The sequence below is a fragment of the Nelumbo nucifera genome, chromosome 6 (genome assembly GCF_055504915.1).
Source record: "Nelumbo nucifera cultivar China Antique chromosome 6, China Antique-T2T, whole genome shotgun sequence".
NCBI lineage: Eukaryota > Viridiplantae > Streptophyta > Magnoliopsida > Proteales > Nelumbonaceae > Nelumbo > Nelumbo nucifera.
The window spans coordinates 14334213-14347601 of NC_142654.1; the positions used below are offsets into that span (position 1 = coordinate 14334213).

Consider the following 13389-nt stretch of genomic DNA (forward strand, 5'->3'; position numbering starts at 1 on the left):
ATGATGACATGGGCGCCTCTTTTCAGGTTTCAATTCAGCGACTAGTGGACTGGACTACACTGTTCGTGCCAAAGAACTAGGGTTTTGAGCGGAAAGACATGAATTGTTTGAGCTCTGAACGGGTCTTACAAGAGAACCAGGGTCGCAGTCGCGATTCCATTACCTCTCTTATGCTTCACCATAAAGCTCTATCTGATGCGCGTATTCTTAGTTATCATCTCATTTTGTCGAGTCTTCAACTGGTGCCACATTGATTTATACATTTCCCCTGAAATTCTTGTTCTCTGCAGGTTTCTTGTTTGAGTGACTTCAAGAACTTAGAGAGGCTTGATCTTGGCTTCAACAATCTTTCCTCGCTCGAGGTACTGCTCAAACTGTAGCTTTCCCGCTCTATTTTCGTGCACTAGAAATATATGTGGGGAATCTTACTCTGTAATTCTTAAATTTACACTAGGGCTTAAGGGCATGCATCAATTTGAAGTGGTTATCAGTTCTACAGAACAAACTCCAGAGCTTGAAAGGAATTGAAAGCTTCTCTAAGCTTACGGTGAGTAGCAAATGGAAACAAACTTCCATTACTAGTTGCGTTCACTTGCCATTGCAGTTAAATAGTTATTAACCTAAATCTGCTTTTTGTTCAATACTTTGCAAGCCTTGTTCTTCTTGGAGTTTTGTCTTAAACCCTGATTACCATACGAATGGAAGGACTGTGAGAGTTTTAAGGGAGCATAACTAGCTATTGACTTACAAGTTAAAATGTTGTCTTGGTCTGTCTATCAACAAAAAAGTTGGGGGACAATTCCCGATTAGTACCCTGTACTTTGGGCCTTTGGGGCTAGTGCTACTTTCGTCCTCAAACATTAAAACATGACAATTCAGTACCCCAACTTTCAAAACGTGCCAATCCAGTACCTATTGTTAACCAGCCATTAAGTGGCATTTGAAAAGACAGAAATGCCCTCCGGGTGTCATCTAATTTTCTTTATCAACCATCCAAACGTTGACAAAAAATTAACTGAAGAGGCAAGGATTTGGGACTGTATTTTTTTGTTAACGTTTGGATGGTTGATATAGAGAATTAGATAACACTTGAAGGGCATTTGTGTCTTTTGAAATGCCACTTGATGGATGGTTAACGGCAGGCATTGGATTGGCATGTTTTGAAAGTTCGGGTACTGGATTGTTGTGCTTTAAAGTTCGGGGACCAAAGTGGCACTAGGCCCAAAGTACAGGGTGCTAATCAGGAATTTTCCCAAAAGTTAAATGTTGCATTCGTATTGCTTTCTATATTCCCTATCATTTGCTATTAACTTCTTGTTCTGTTTATTGAGCTAAAGTGATATTTTCCCCGCATAGGTGACAGTGCACATGGATGGTTGCCTCACTTAATTGCCTACCTAATTTGTACATGCTGCTATGAAAAACGTTTATATTTTTTTGTTTTTGATATTATAATAATTAAATAGATATTATTACCAAAATGTCCTTTTTGGGTTTATATACTAATTTCTTTTTTTATTATTTTCTTATTTGTTAGGGTTCAATCAATACACATGGTGTATATGCTCTCTTGAACCTTCAAAGCCTGAACCAATAAGCAAGGAAGAACTTAAAATTCTGTCCAATCAACACATCATCATTGTTAGCATTGTTGTAATCATCACCATAATCTTCTTCTCTTCTTTTTATAGGAAAAAGTATAAGCCCCTTTTCCTAGATAGGGGCTCAGCCCCTATATTTCTGGAATTTCTTTTCTTTTTTTTCTTCTCATAAATATGTTATGTTTTTATATGAAGCTTATACTTTTTTTATGAAGTTTATAGATAATTATCAATGAAAGATGGTTGCTGGTTGCTATAGAACCTAGGGAATTACCCTAGAATTCATGGTTTGCTCCCTATTGCCTAGCTTTGCCTTGGCACCTTGCAAACTATGGGAACTTAGGAGCTTCTTTATCTGCACTCTGAAATCTGAATTGAACAAGGGGTTGTGACAAATTTACTTGCTACTTGTTCTATGTCAACCAGGTCTTAAATGCAGGCAAGAATAAGCTTACATCAATGGATGAAGTCAAGTTCCTCACAAGCTTACGGGCACTAATTTTGAATGGTAAGTCCAATGGTTAACTCAATCAGTTCTTTGGCAAGCCCTAATGCTTTTTTGATGGGTATTTTATTCTTAATACTTGAGCAGTTAAGTTTTATTAGTTGAAGAAACATGGGGCTTATAATTTTCTTATTTGTATTTTATTGTGCCTTCTGGTGACTTTTCTTTCCTTGTTCTTTAATTCTTTTTGTTTTGGCAGATAATGAGATATCTTCCATTTGTATGCTTGATCAACTAAAGGACTTGAACACTCTTGGTATAAATGTCTTTTCTCCCAAGTTCTCTGTTTTTTAGATGGAGCTAATTTGATTTAAATTATTGTTAATACTTTTTGATTTTTCAATAATTCTATATTTATATCTATTTCAACTGATATAGCCTTGAACTATTTGTTGGATTTGCATCATTCAAGGTTCAAGCAATATATTTTGTGAAATTTTGCTTATGTGTTGTCTATGTCTGTTTGGTTCACAGTTGGAATTGGAATGGTCCATTCCAATAGTTTGTTTGGTTCGGACAGTCGGAATCGGAATCAGAATTGAAATCCTTTGGAATTGGAATTGGAATGGTCCATTCCCTCAAATGGGGGAATGCCATTCCTGCAGGAATGGAAATGGAATTCCAATTCTGCCCAACGAAACAGTTGGAATCGGAATAGCTCATTCTGATTCTGATTCTGGACCCCTATTCCCACAAACCAAATGGGGCCTAAATCTTTTTTAACTAATGTAAACCTGAATTTATTGTACATTATGCCACAAGAACAACAGAAAACATGTTAGCACCTGAGGCTGATTAAGGGGGTGCTCTCCAACATCAATTGTTTTCTTTGTTGTGATTTCAAGAAAACTAGGCCCTACAAATGATTTGGAAAAACATCACTTTATTGAAACAAAATCATATTCTTGGTTTTGTAGTTTTTTTGTTTATCCAAAAGTGAAACCAGGAATAAGATCTTGAATTTCTAGTTTCCAAAACATGATTTGCTCTGGAGGTTTTATATTATGTTTCATATAGTATAACATACTCAGATAGAGATTCTGGTTGTATGGATATAAGTTTGCCTTGTCGCCTAGGTGCCGCCTTGACAATTAAGTGAGAAGTGCATCTAAGTTACTTTTTTTATGTATAGAAGAACATACAAGAATTCCCACAGAGGGGCCTTTATTTATTTTTCAAAACTGCTTACCTTGTCAATTTCCTGAAAAAAGTTCCCTTGTTTTTTTATTTTTTCTTGGGGGGGTGCAGTTACAGAGATTAAAAGATTACTAATCTGTAATTGTTCAGTTTCATAAATTGATTAAAAAAACATCATCATGCACATATTTGCAGCAATACTGTTGAAACAATTGTCCTAGGAAACTTTTTGTTATCATATTCTTCTTTGAAACATAACCAAGTTCTTTGGCTTTTGGGATATGTCTGCAGTTCTTTCTAGAAATCCAATTCTCAATATTGGCAATTCGTTGGTCAAGTCGAAATCAATCACAAAAGTATGCAGAAATTTTGGTTTTACACTTCATTCTTCATAGGTATTTAATTAATATTTGTTTAAAGCTCTTGGGAATCCTTCCAGCTGTCTCTCTCCAATTGTCAAATTCGATCAATTGGTTCTTCACTGGTTTCCTGCGTGGATTTGAAAGAGGTTCGACTTGCACACAATGAGATCATGGTATGTGTCAAGAATTGTTTTCAACCCTCTATGAAAAGCTATCCTTAAACAAAATTTCCATGCAAGTTAGTTAAGTACCATTTTGTTGTCCTTACTGATATTTACTCCCTCAGTTCCTCCTTCCCTCTTTTATTCTACCATTTGCTTTTTCTGTTAAATTATTCATCCTTTTTGGTGATTACAACTGATATTTACTCCCCCCCCCCTTCTTTCTCAAAACAAGACACTCCCACATGAGTTGGCTCACAATGTGAAGCTCCAAAACCTGGATGTTGGAAACAACTTGATCACAAGCTGGTCAGACCTGAAGGTCAGTCACTTACATATTCTTTGTTTGTCCCTTTGCTTCATTTTGTTTTAGATTGTTGAAATTTTATTTACTCATTGGGTATCTTGGCTACATATTTAAATGGTAGGTAATATCCTCCTTACGCAACCTGAAAAACCTGAATCTACAGGGAAACCCTATAGCTGAAAAGGAAAAATTAGCTAAGAAGGTAATAGAAATTCTTACATTTTTTTTATTGGTATTCTCATACCTTCTCTCTCTCTCTCTCTTGTTTTCAAATTTACCCTATTAATCATTTATTCTGTTTTAATTTGGGAAAAAATGTTACTGCAGATCAAAAAATATGTGCCAAACTTGCAGATATTTAATGCTAGGCCTATGGAGAGAAGCAGCAGAAAAGAGAAGGTCTCCAAGAAAGATATCAAGGATCATGAAACTGATGATTCTCATGTTAAAAGTGCTCTTGATCTGGAAGAAAAACATGAGGTTAAGATAGAAAACCCTAGGGTAAGCAAGAAGATCTCTAGAAGTACCAAGGATGCTGATGATGTTGAAATAGAGGTAAAGCAGAAAAAATGGAAAAGAACCGAGGAACTCTCAAAGAGAAATGCTTCAGTTCATGACAAGGATGATGTCACCGCCGTGGACAAGAAAGAAAAGAGAAAGCAGAAGAAAGCAGAAAAAAACGAGCTTGACATCATCGATGATGGTGAAACTCCATTCATGGAAATTATTTCTTCTGAAACTGCTAAGAATTTGAAGGATGGTAATAGAAAGGACCATGAATCTATTCAGGACATCAAATCTGTTGGTGGTTTAGTTACATTCCCAGCTAAGATAAAGAAAGCGAGAAAGAAACTGGGGGCAGGACATTCTGCACTCCAATTATTGTCACCTGGAATGGAAATTGGAATGGGTGGGCAATCAATGTGGGATGCTTAACATGGGGGAGAAGTGTATTTTTTAGTGCTTGGAAGAGATTATCCTGCAGATGGTCATCTTCCAGGTAACCAATCTGCTTCAAGTTTTGAAGTTGTGCTTCTTTACTTTTCATTTGTGCTTTCACCCTTGTAGTTATCTGGTTAGATAGTGTAACTTGTACAATACAATCAGAATTTATGTTCCCTCTAGATTAGAAGTTGAGCTCTTTCAAAATATGATTGTCTGATAAACCAGGCTAGAAAAACCACATCAGAAGTAAACACATCAGTTGGTTCATCTGGTAACAGTATTGGAACACTGGCATGCTTACTTCTGATTGGTGTTCCTAGTCTGGTCTGTCTTTTTTATGGCACATCTTGAGTCAAATCCTAGTGGCAGTTGCCACATTGTACTTAGTTCCATTAATGTGGCAGCACCTAGTATAATACCCTATATCCAAGAGAAACAAGGTGCTGAATAAAGGGAAAAGAGATTAATGAAATACGAAAGTAATTAAACAGAAGGAAAATGAAAGCGCCCATCATAGTTTCTTCTTTACAACTTCAGCAAGGAGGGGGGAATTAGTTGGGTAAACTACAGGGGCCCCTCTGTACTTTGGGGGTTGTGACACTTAGCCTCCTTTATTGTTATCTGTGACGAAAATTTTAACCCCCTGATGGTCGTGAGAAATTACCTTAGTGACTACATACCCTTTTTAATATACTTTTAAAGTAAAAGTTGCAAATGGGCGATGTCTGCTTTTTATGACACACCACTTGGGTACTCTCCGTTATGCACTCTGTAGCCCCATGAACAAAATGATAAAAATGCCCTAAATAAAATTTCGTAGAGAAAATTTTAGTAGCCAAAACCGCGCTGGATTGCCCACCTTGAGAATTACTTCATTGCATCCAACAAAATTTTAACTTTTAATTATAATATTATTGCCCACCTTGAGAATTAGTAATAGCATTCCCAACCACTAGTCAGAGGTTAGGTATATAGCAATAATTTTGTTGGATGCAATGAAGTAATTCTCAAGGGGCGCAAATCCTAAAACCATTGGGCTTTGGGGCAATCTAACTTTTAATTAATAATAAATTAATTAAAACCATTGGGTTTTGGGGCCATTTTAACTTTTAATTAATAACACTTATTAATTATAAATTATTTATTAGTTGTTGATCAATGTTTGTCATTTATATGGAATTAGGGCTCCACCGAACCGAAAACCGAATCAAATTCAATTAGGGTCAGTTTGGTTTGGTTGGAGAAAATGGTCAAACTGAATAGTTAATTAGGTCCTCAGTTCTAATTGAACCAAGCTGAACCGACTGATTGTACACCCCTAGATTCTGTCGCCATCATCGGTGAATGCCGCTGTCTCCATCTACTCCTTCCTCCTTCCTTCCCTCCATCCATTCCTTTCTTTCTTTTCTCTCTTTCCTTTCTTTCTTTCCTTTTTTTTTTTCTTTCTTTCTAATTTTCATCTTTCTCTCAGCCGAAAACCACTTTCTTTTCCCCCATAAAAGAGTAAAAGGAATGAAGCCCTAATCCTAATATTGAAATCTCATCAAATTGCCTGAACCATTCAACCCGTATTATCGAACCACTGACCTGGAAACCAGTGGCTACAGCGCTTCTGCTTTCGGGTTGGTTTTTAAAACCTTGGTATTTAGTTCTTCTAGAAAAATGGATGTCTCCACACTTTTGCATATCTGTGAGTGCGTTTAGTGGGGATTATTTTTGACATCCATCTTGCTTAAATGTGCCTGTGGGCTTTGGTTAGGATTTAGGAATGGTAACGTAACCGGCTCGACAATCATTTAAAGGTATATCAAAATTTGAGGATAGTTTAAAAATAAGATCATGAAAATTTGGGACATTTTAGAAATGGAATTATAAGATTAGAGTTTTAAGAATTTGGGAACATTCAGACAAGGTTTTAAAATCTGGACTGGACATGGAATCATTTTGGCCACCAGTTCCCCGGTCAAATAGTCTGACCATCCAATTCAAATAGACAGCCTTTTCTGATTTAAATAAATAAATAAATATAATAAAAATGACAAAAAACCATTGTCCAGGCCGACATGTCGATGGTAAAGTCAGCAGGTTGCTACCAAATCAACAGTCTTTGGCCCACAAGCGGTTTTAGGGTGAAATGGAACCGGTTACCTAACCAGTTCCTGGGTCAACCAGTCCGACTGTCTAATCCGGTCTGATTTTCAAAAGCATGCATTCATAAGTATTTTAGAAATTAATGTTAAATCAAAATATACTTTAATAATTTATCACTAGATACACGGTGGGTTTGAAGAATTAAATGCAAATTCTGATTTGAGACAAAAATATTTTTCCCATCCCCCACCTTGTCCCAATTTATTGTCTAGGAATGGGGAAATTTGCCATGTGAGCCTGTGATTTTAATAAATTACTTAAATATACCTTATGGCTTCCAATGCTCCCTAAATATATTTTGTTAAAGTGTTTAGCCGTTAAGATTAATGGAAACAGTTAAAGTAAAAAATACCCTTAATTGTTCTTGAATTTTCAAAATATGCACCTGATTGTTATTCAACAAGGTTGTGTTTGGTTTGAAAATCTATAGCTTTCCCGAAGGATATGTTTGGTTTAAAGGAAAAGGTATGGAAGCCTATACAAGTTTTGTAAAGATTTCCTTAACCTTGCCTTCCTTTCCCTACTTTTTCCTTCAAACCAAATACAACCTAAATGCAAATTCCTGATTTGAATTTGTTCCGTTCCATGACTTACATTATCTCTTTCCATCCTAAACTGATCTGAACATTGAACTGTAACTGTAAATTTGTATACAAGAACTTGAAGTCCTTGACGGTTACGGTTACGGTTACATCCTAATTGCTGGTTTATGTGAAGCAATAGCTACCCAGATTGCATGGTGGTTTCGGCTTTTATCAGCTTCCTTTGGCGATGGATTCATAGAAATCGGTCCGTTTGGCATATTTTTTCGTACGGTCTTTCGGCTGTTTACAAGCCGGGAAGTCTGATTTTCAGTCTATTCCCATTTGGCTCGCAAAAGATCTAACCGTCAAAAGACGATGCACCAAAAAGATGCGAGAAGCCATTTTGGACTAATTTCGAAAAGCTTCATTTGTCTTTCGTGTTTTAATTTCACACGGAAAGATATACATCTGCCAAACTGTCTTCAAACTGCCAAGATCTTATGTTAAAAACTCAATGCATCTTTTGACTGTTAGAATTACAAAAAAAATCTTCAAAAAACACACCAAACGGGCCCATAATAAACAGGTGATATCCAAATGTTTCACAGATGGTCTTTTCAGGTGGAGCCATTTAACAACCTATATTTTTAAGTGGTTTGAAAATCATGAAATATATTTAAATAGTTTAGTCAAACCACAGGGTATATTTAACTAAAGGGGAGCCATCACAATTCATGATCATGGATTAGACTTTTTTTTGTGTCGCTCGCTAAGGCTCAGTTTGGTTGTCGAGAATATCCTCAGAAGTGCACTACGTGGCATCTTCCCATTTGTAAAAGAGATTTGTCACATCAATTGCTATTCATTTAAATTCATGTGGATTTGTTATTGGTTAAAGTTTTCAATTATCATACCTTTCGCTTATCATAGAAATTCCTAAAAGAGGATCTGGATCCGATCCCACCAAAAAAGCTGACCTGAAATCCAAATAGCGAATTGAATTGGACCGTTCAGATTGGACAGACCAATAATACATATTGAATTGGACCTGGTTCATCCACAATGAATTTATATTGGATTGATTCAGATTGAATCGATATTTGATCTATTGATAAAAGATAATATAGGTATCAATGGATCAGGTTTGAATCGGAACCAGTTCAAATTAAAACTATTTTGAATTGATTGAATGGTATGAATGGATCCAAAATAGTCCAAATTATTCATCAGATTGAATTAGACCTGATTCATCTGTAATGAATTTATATTGGATCGGATTGGATTGATCCAAATCCGATTCAATTGACACCCTTGTTTGGAAGGGCTTCAATGTAGATCGAACTTCATTGAAAAATCTACTTCACTGAGAACCAATTTCTCAGTTTGATCATTTTCGGGCTTTTCGAAAGTTTCATCAAAACATAGCTTCACCACTCTGACTTTCTGTGTAGAAGGGCCTACCTTATATCTTATCACGATCACATGTTTGCAATTTGCCAATTATCATTACGGTACTTTCCGCTTTGCTGGATATAAAAATTAGAAAATGAAATAAAAAAAAAAGGGTAAATTCCTTTCCTTTCAACAAAGAATTAATTCGTTGCCTATTCACACTTTCACAATCAACTTATGGAATTGATCACGTTTCTTTCGGTTTTTTTTTTTTTATTCTTTTTTTCAAACAGCTTGTATTAACACATGGAATTGACGCAACGTATGATGGTTGGTGGAGTACTACGAGATGATTTCAAATTTCAATATAATTTTCTTATATTATTCTACTTTTAAATATAAAAATTAGTCAAGCTTATAATCTTTTTTTAGAAAATTATAAATTACTACACTATAATTTAAATTTTTATTAGGTGTTTGACATCCCTGTTTGGAACATCGCAAGTGATAGGCATGTGGAGTGGAATTGTGAATTGGAAGCAGTGTTGACATATAGGCATTTTTTGAGTAAATAGTACGAGTTTTGTTTGGTATATTAATGATAGTAACGTTTTCAATATTATTTAAAGTTTAAGATGATTTCATATCATTGCGCAATATATTGTTTTTATAGAAAGTATTGAATTTAGTGTTGCTCCAGACCACACATTCCTGATTTCTAAGGTGTGGTATGGAGCAACTTTTTTTTATAGAAAAATGCATGGTTTTTAAAATTGACCCAGTGACCGAACCGGTCAGGGGTTCAGTTACCGAGTCGAATGGTCCGATCGTTCAAATCGAACGCTTGGCCCGTTCTGACAGAAAAATAAAAACAGTCAAAACCGTTTGAATGGTTCAAATGGTTAGCCACCCGGTTCAGCAATTCACTGACCAAAATCAACGATTTTGGGGGGAAATCCGGTTTTTGGGGAATCTATCTTCTGACTCAGTGAATCTGTCTTCTGCTCCACTTCTTCGGTGATCCGACATTTTTTAAGTTTTAGTGGGAAATTGAAACTTCCTGAAACTCTGTGTCAGTGGGGGTTAGTGGTTCGCTTCTGCTGATAGGGCTATCAATGGGCTGGGTCAGATCCGATGGGTCTAGACCGATTGAACCGGTTCTACTTTTAGAATTTGTCTTGATGGATTGGTTCAGGGTCTTAAAAAATCCCGATTACTATCGGGTTGGAATTGGGTCCACTTTTTCCCAAATCGATTTGGACCCGACCCTATATATAGGCTCAAGGTGTCATTTTGGTGGGGTTTATTTCAAAACCTATCGAAATGCTCCCCCCCCCCCCCCCCCCCCAATGAAGTATTCTTCTTTCATAGTTTCACTTCGGTGGTGTTTGATAAATCTGAAATTTCAGATATGAAAAGTTAAAAAGATATATTGTGTCTGAAATCTGAAAATAAGTATATATGCTTTTCTACTTTTTAGAGGTTCTGAATCCATAACTTTGTTTGTTGGATCAACCTTTTACCATCTTATCGGTTCCAGGATAGGTTCTACCTGATTCCGACCCAGAATTGACCCATTGACAGCCCTATATAACCTTTCTCCTACCTGATATCCATTTCTTCATCATCTTTTCTGCTTTTCTTCTGTTGTAGTTGGTCTTCGTCTGTTCATCGTCTTCTACATTGTCTGGTCTGGGGTCTTGGTAGCAAAATAAATAAATAAATAAAAACACAAATCCATTTCAAAATAAGTAGTTAGCATTATGGACTAGAAAGGAGAGAGAGAATTGAATCTCAACCAGCCACCCTTGCTCATTGTTGGAGCCTTTTGGAGGGAGGTCGAGGAGAAGGGTATTTTTGAGATTTTAAAGATAACTAACCGAATGCTAACGGTTGAAATTGAGTATATACTTGCTCAATATTCATTGTATTTAACTGTAACACTTGAAAGTTCAAGCCCTTGAGGCCTTGAGTGTTTATTTTGGACAAGTAGAAAGGTCTTAGGGTTGATTAGAAAACTATGCAGGGTCCTTTTGGGTCTAATTTAAGAAAAAAAACTTTATAAAAGATTTCTAAATTAGAAAAACAAATTAGAGGGCTATTATTAATAAAATTGCACCGAGCCAATCCAAAAGTATTCCTAACTCATGAGCCATTTGGGTTGATAACAAAATATCTCCGCTTGGACAAAACAGAGCAAGTCTTGTCTTGTATTAAAGCTTCCTGTCGGGTGATTTTTTTCTCTATAATTTCTAGCCTGTTTCTGTTTTTTAATCTTCATTAATTCTAGGTCTCAAAGCATAGGTTCTAAATTTGGTCTTAGTTCGTTTGCAATTGCATTTCATTTGTCTGTGAGTTGGTGCACATTCTGATTTATTATTGCTTTTATATTTTACTTTTTATTTGTTTATCTGCAGTGTAAATGACATAAAATAAAAATAAAAGCAGATTAAAGTAAGACCTGAAGCAAATTTGAACCGAAAGTGATTTGTTTCTGATTTATACTTTCATGCAGTTGCACTATTGCAAATGAAATTACACACCAAATATACACAAGACAAAATATTATGTAAAATAAGAACACTCCGGATCTGCTATCAACAAAATTTTCCCCACAATCCTACCCATGAATAAGAGAGATATTTTCAATGCGTCCCTGTAGTGTTTTGTGAATAGAAATGTGGGAACAGCTTGTGGGTAGGATATCTGAACTCGACACGAAGGGAGTAATGTTTTTAAAATTGGATCAGATGGTTGAACTAGAAAAACTGGGAACAGGTCATCTGATCGGTTTCGTTTAACCCCAAAACTGCTTTTAGGCCAAAAACTGTTGATTTGGTCAGCAAACTGCTAGTCAGAGTATTCAGATCGTTGAACTGTTTGACTCGAAAATGGTTTTTGGCCATTTTTTAAAGTTTTTTATTTTTTATTTGTCAGAGAGAATTGTCTGTTTGGACCAAATTATCGGACAATTTGACCCAGAGCGATTCCCTGTCCGATCCAATTTTAAAAACCTTGAAAGAAAGACTAAACTAAGGAACATGAATTTAAGCTGAACTTGAGCTCGTGTAAATGATAAATAAGCCGAGCCGAGAGTGGTCACTTCTTGCAAGGATGCTGGTGTGTTGCTTGCCTCCATACGGACCATACCTAACAAATAAAATCAAAATCCAAATGTGGATTTGCTGAGAAGGAAAACAACAATTCATGTTGGGTTTTAATTAGTGGATGAAGGCTACCCAATAACTGAAAAATATAAATTAAAATCATACGAGATGATTGATAAGGACCCTCCACTTAATCCTCCTCCAACCTTGACATGATACCTAGGTCTACCAAATTGTTCCTCCTAATAATAGGGTTTGGCATATTTGTTTGTTTGATCAAATGGGGCACCATGAAGCTTTTTAACACTAAGGCCATGTTTGGTTTGATAGAAAAATAAGCCAAACAAAAATTATTTACTACTTCTTTGTTTCTCTCCTATTTTCCAAACCATAAATGACATAAGGAGCGTTATTGAAGGTGAAGTTGTTTTCATTCCAAGAAATAGAGTACAGTGGTTTAGAAAACATTATTAATTTTAATGTAAAATCACAGAAAACATGTTTACTTTGATGGTGGTGGTGGTCTGGATGTGAGCCCAAGACCTGTATTCGCATTAAATATTAAAATAATGGGATAAAGATTCTGATCAAATGAGTGTTAATTTTATCTTTTTACTTTTAATTTTTTATTTATACCTTAGGCTAGGGTGACCATGGGCTGGGCCCTAGCTGGGCTTTGCATTTGCACTTATGATAAAGACTATAGTTGGATCAGGCCTGATTTCAGATATATGTCTTATATATAATATTTTATATTAAATGATATAATATATATAATTATTTTATACAATATATAATATAAAATATTATATATTGTAGGTGTCATATTATTATATTTATACATAAAATATACAATATAACATATAATCACATTTAAGCAGTGTCAAAAGAATTTTCAGTGTGCGCCAAGTTATCATTCTAAAAATGAAAACATATTTTGTTTCTAAAAATATGGGCTTATTCGAAATCAAATTAGAAATGTTTTCACTTTGTTTCCCCAAAAACACATCTACCAGACGTACACTCCATTCATCTCCCAGTCTTCCTTTCTCTTACCTGAAGTCTGAAAGCACTGAAAAGAAGTTCTATAACTGATTATTTGTGATTATGAAATAAGAAAGCAGAGATGATCAGAAGGTTGGGAGTTGGAGCCAGACCATCACTAAATGATTTGAAGTTCTGAACATGAACACACTG

General features: G+C 35.6%; 1 protein-coding gene across 5 annotated transcripts; it reads left to right on the forward strand.

Annotated features, from left to right (window-relative positions):
• LOC104589379 (Leucine-rich repeat (LRR) family protein) lies at positions 1 to 5197 on the forward strand. 5 transcript variants are annotated; one of them, XM_010247703.3, is made up of 10 exons: positions 1 to 201; positions 291 to 362; positions 455 to 547; positions 2028 to 2109; positions 2306 to 2362; positions 3535 to 3599; positions 3683 to 3778; positions 4002 to 4088; positions 4195 to 4275; positions 4401 to 5197. In XM_010247703.3, the coding sequence occupies exons 1-10, from the start codon at positions 196 to 198 to the stop codon at positions 5007 to 5009; spliced, it is 1248 nt and encodes a 415-aa protein (XP_010246005.1). In that variant the 5' UTR covers positions 1 to 195; the 3' UTR covers positions 5010 to 5197. The 5 variants fall into 5 exon arrangements, with proteins under 5 accessions (XP_010246005.1, XP_010245987.1, XP_010245995.1 ...); XM_010247685.3 differs by having other exon boundaries at positions 6 to 197; XM_010247693.3 differs by having other exon boundaries at positions 8 to 197; positions 4237 to 4275.
• The last annotated feature ends 8192 nt before the right edge of the window (positions 5198 to 13389 follow it).

Bases quoted from the DNA above. Each gene is read 5' to 3' on its own strand.
- LOC104589379 (XM_010247685.3), top strand. From the start codon at position 99: ATGAATTGTTTGAGCTCTGAACGGGTCTTACAAGAGAACCAGGGTCGC. The intron at 2,110-2,305 runs GTAAGTCCAATG...TTGTTTTGGCAG, and splicing joins ACGGGCACTAATTTTGAATG to ATAATGAGATATCTTCCATT. The intron at 4,276-4,400 runs GTAATAGAAATT...ATGTTACTGCAG, and splicing joins AGGAAAAATTAGCTAAGAAG to ATCAAAAAATATGTGCCAAA.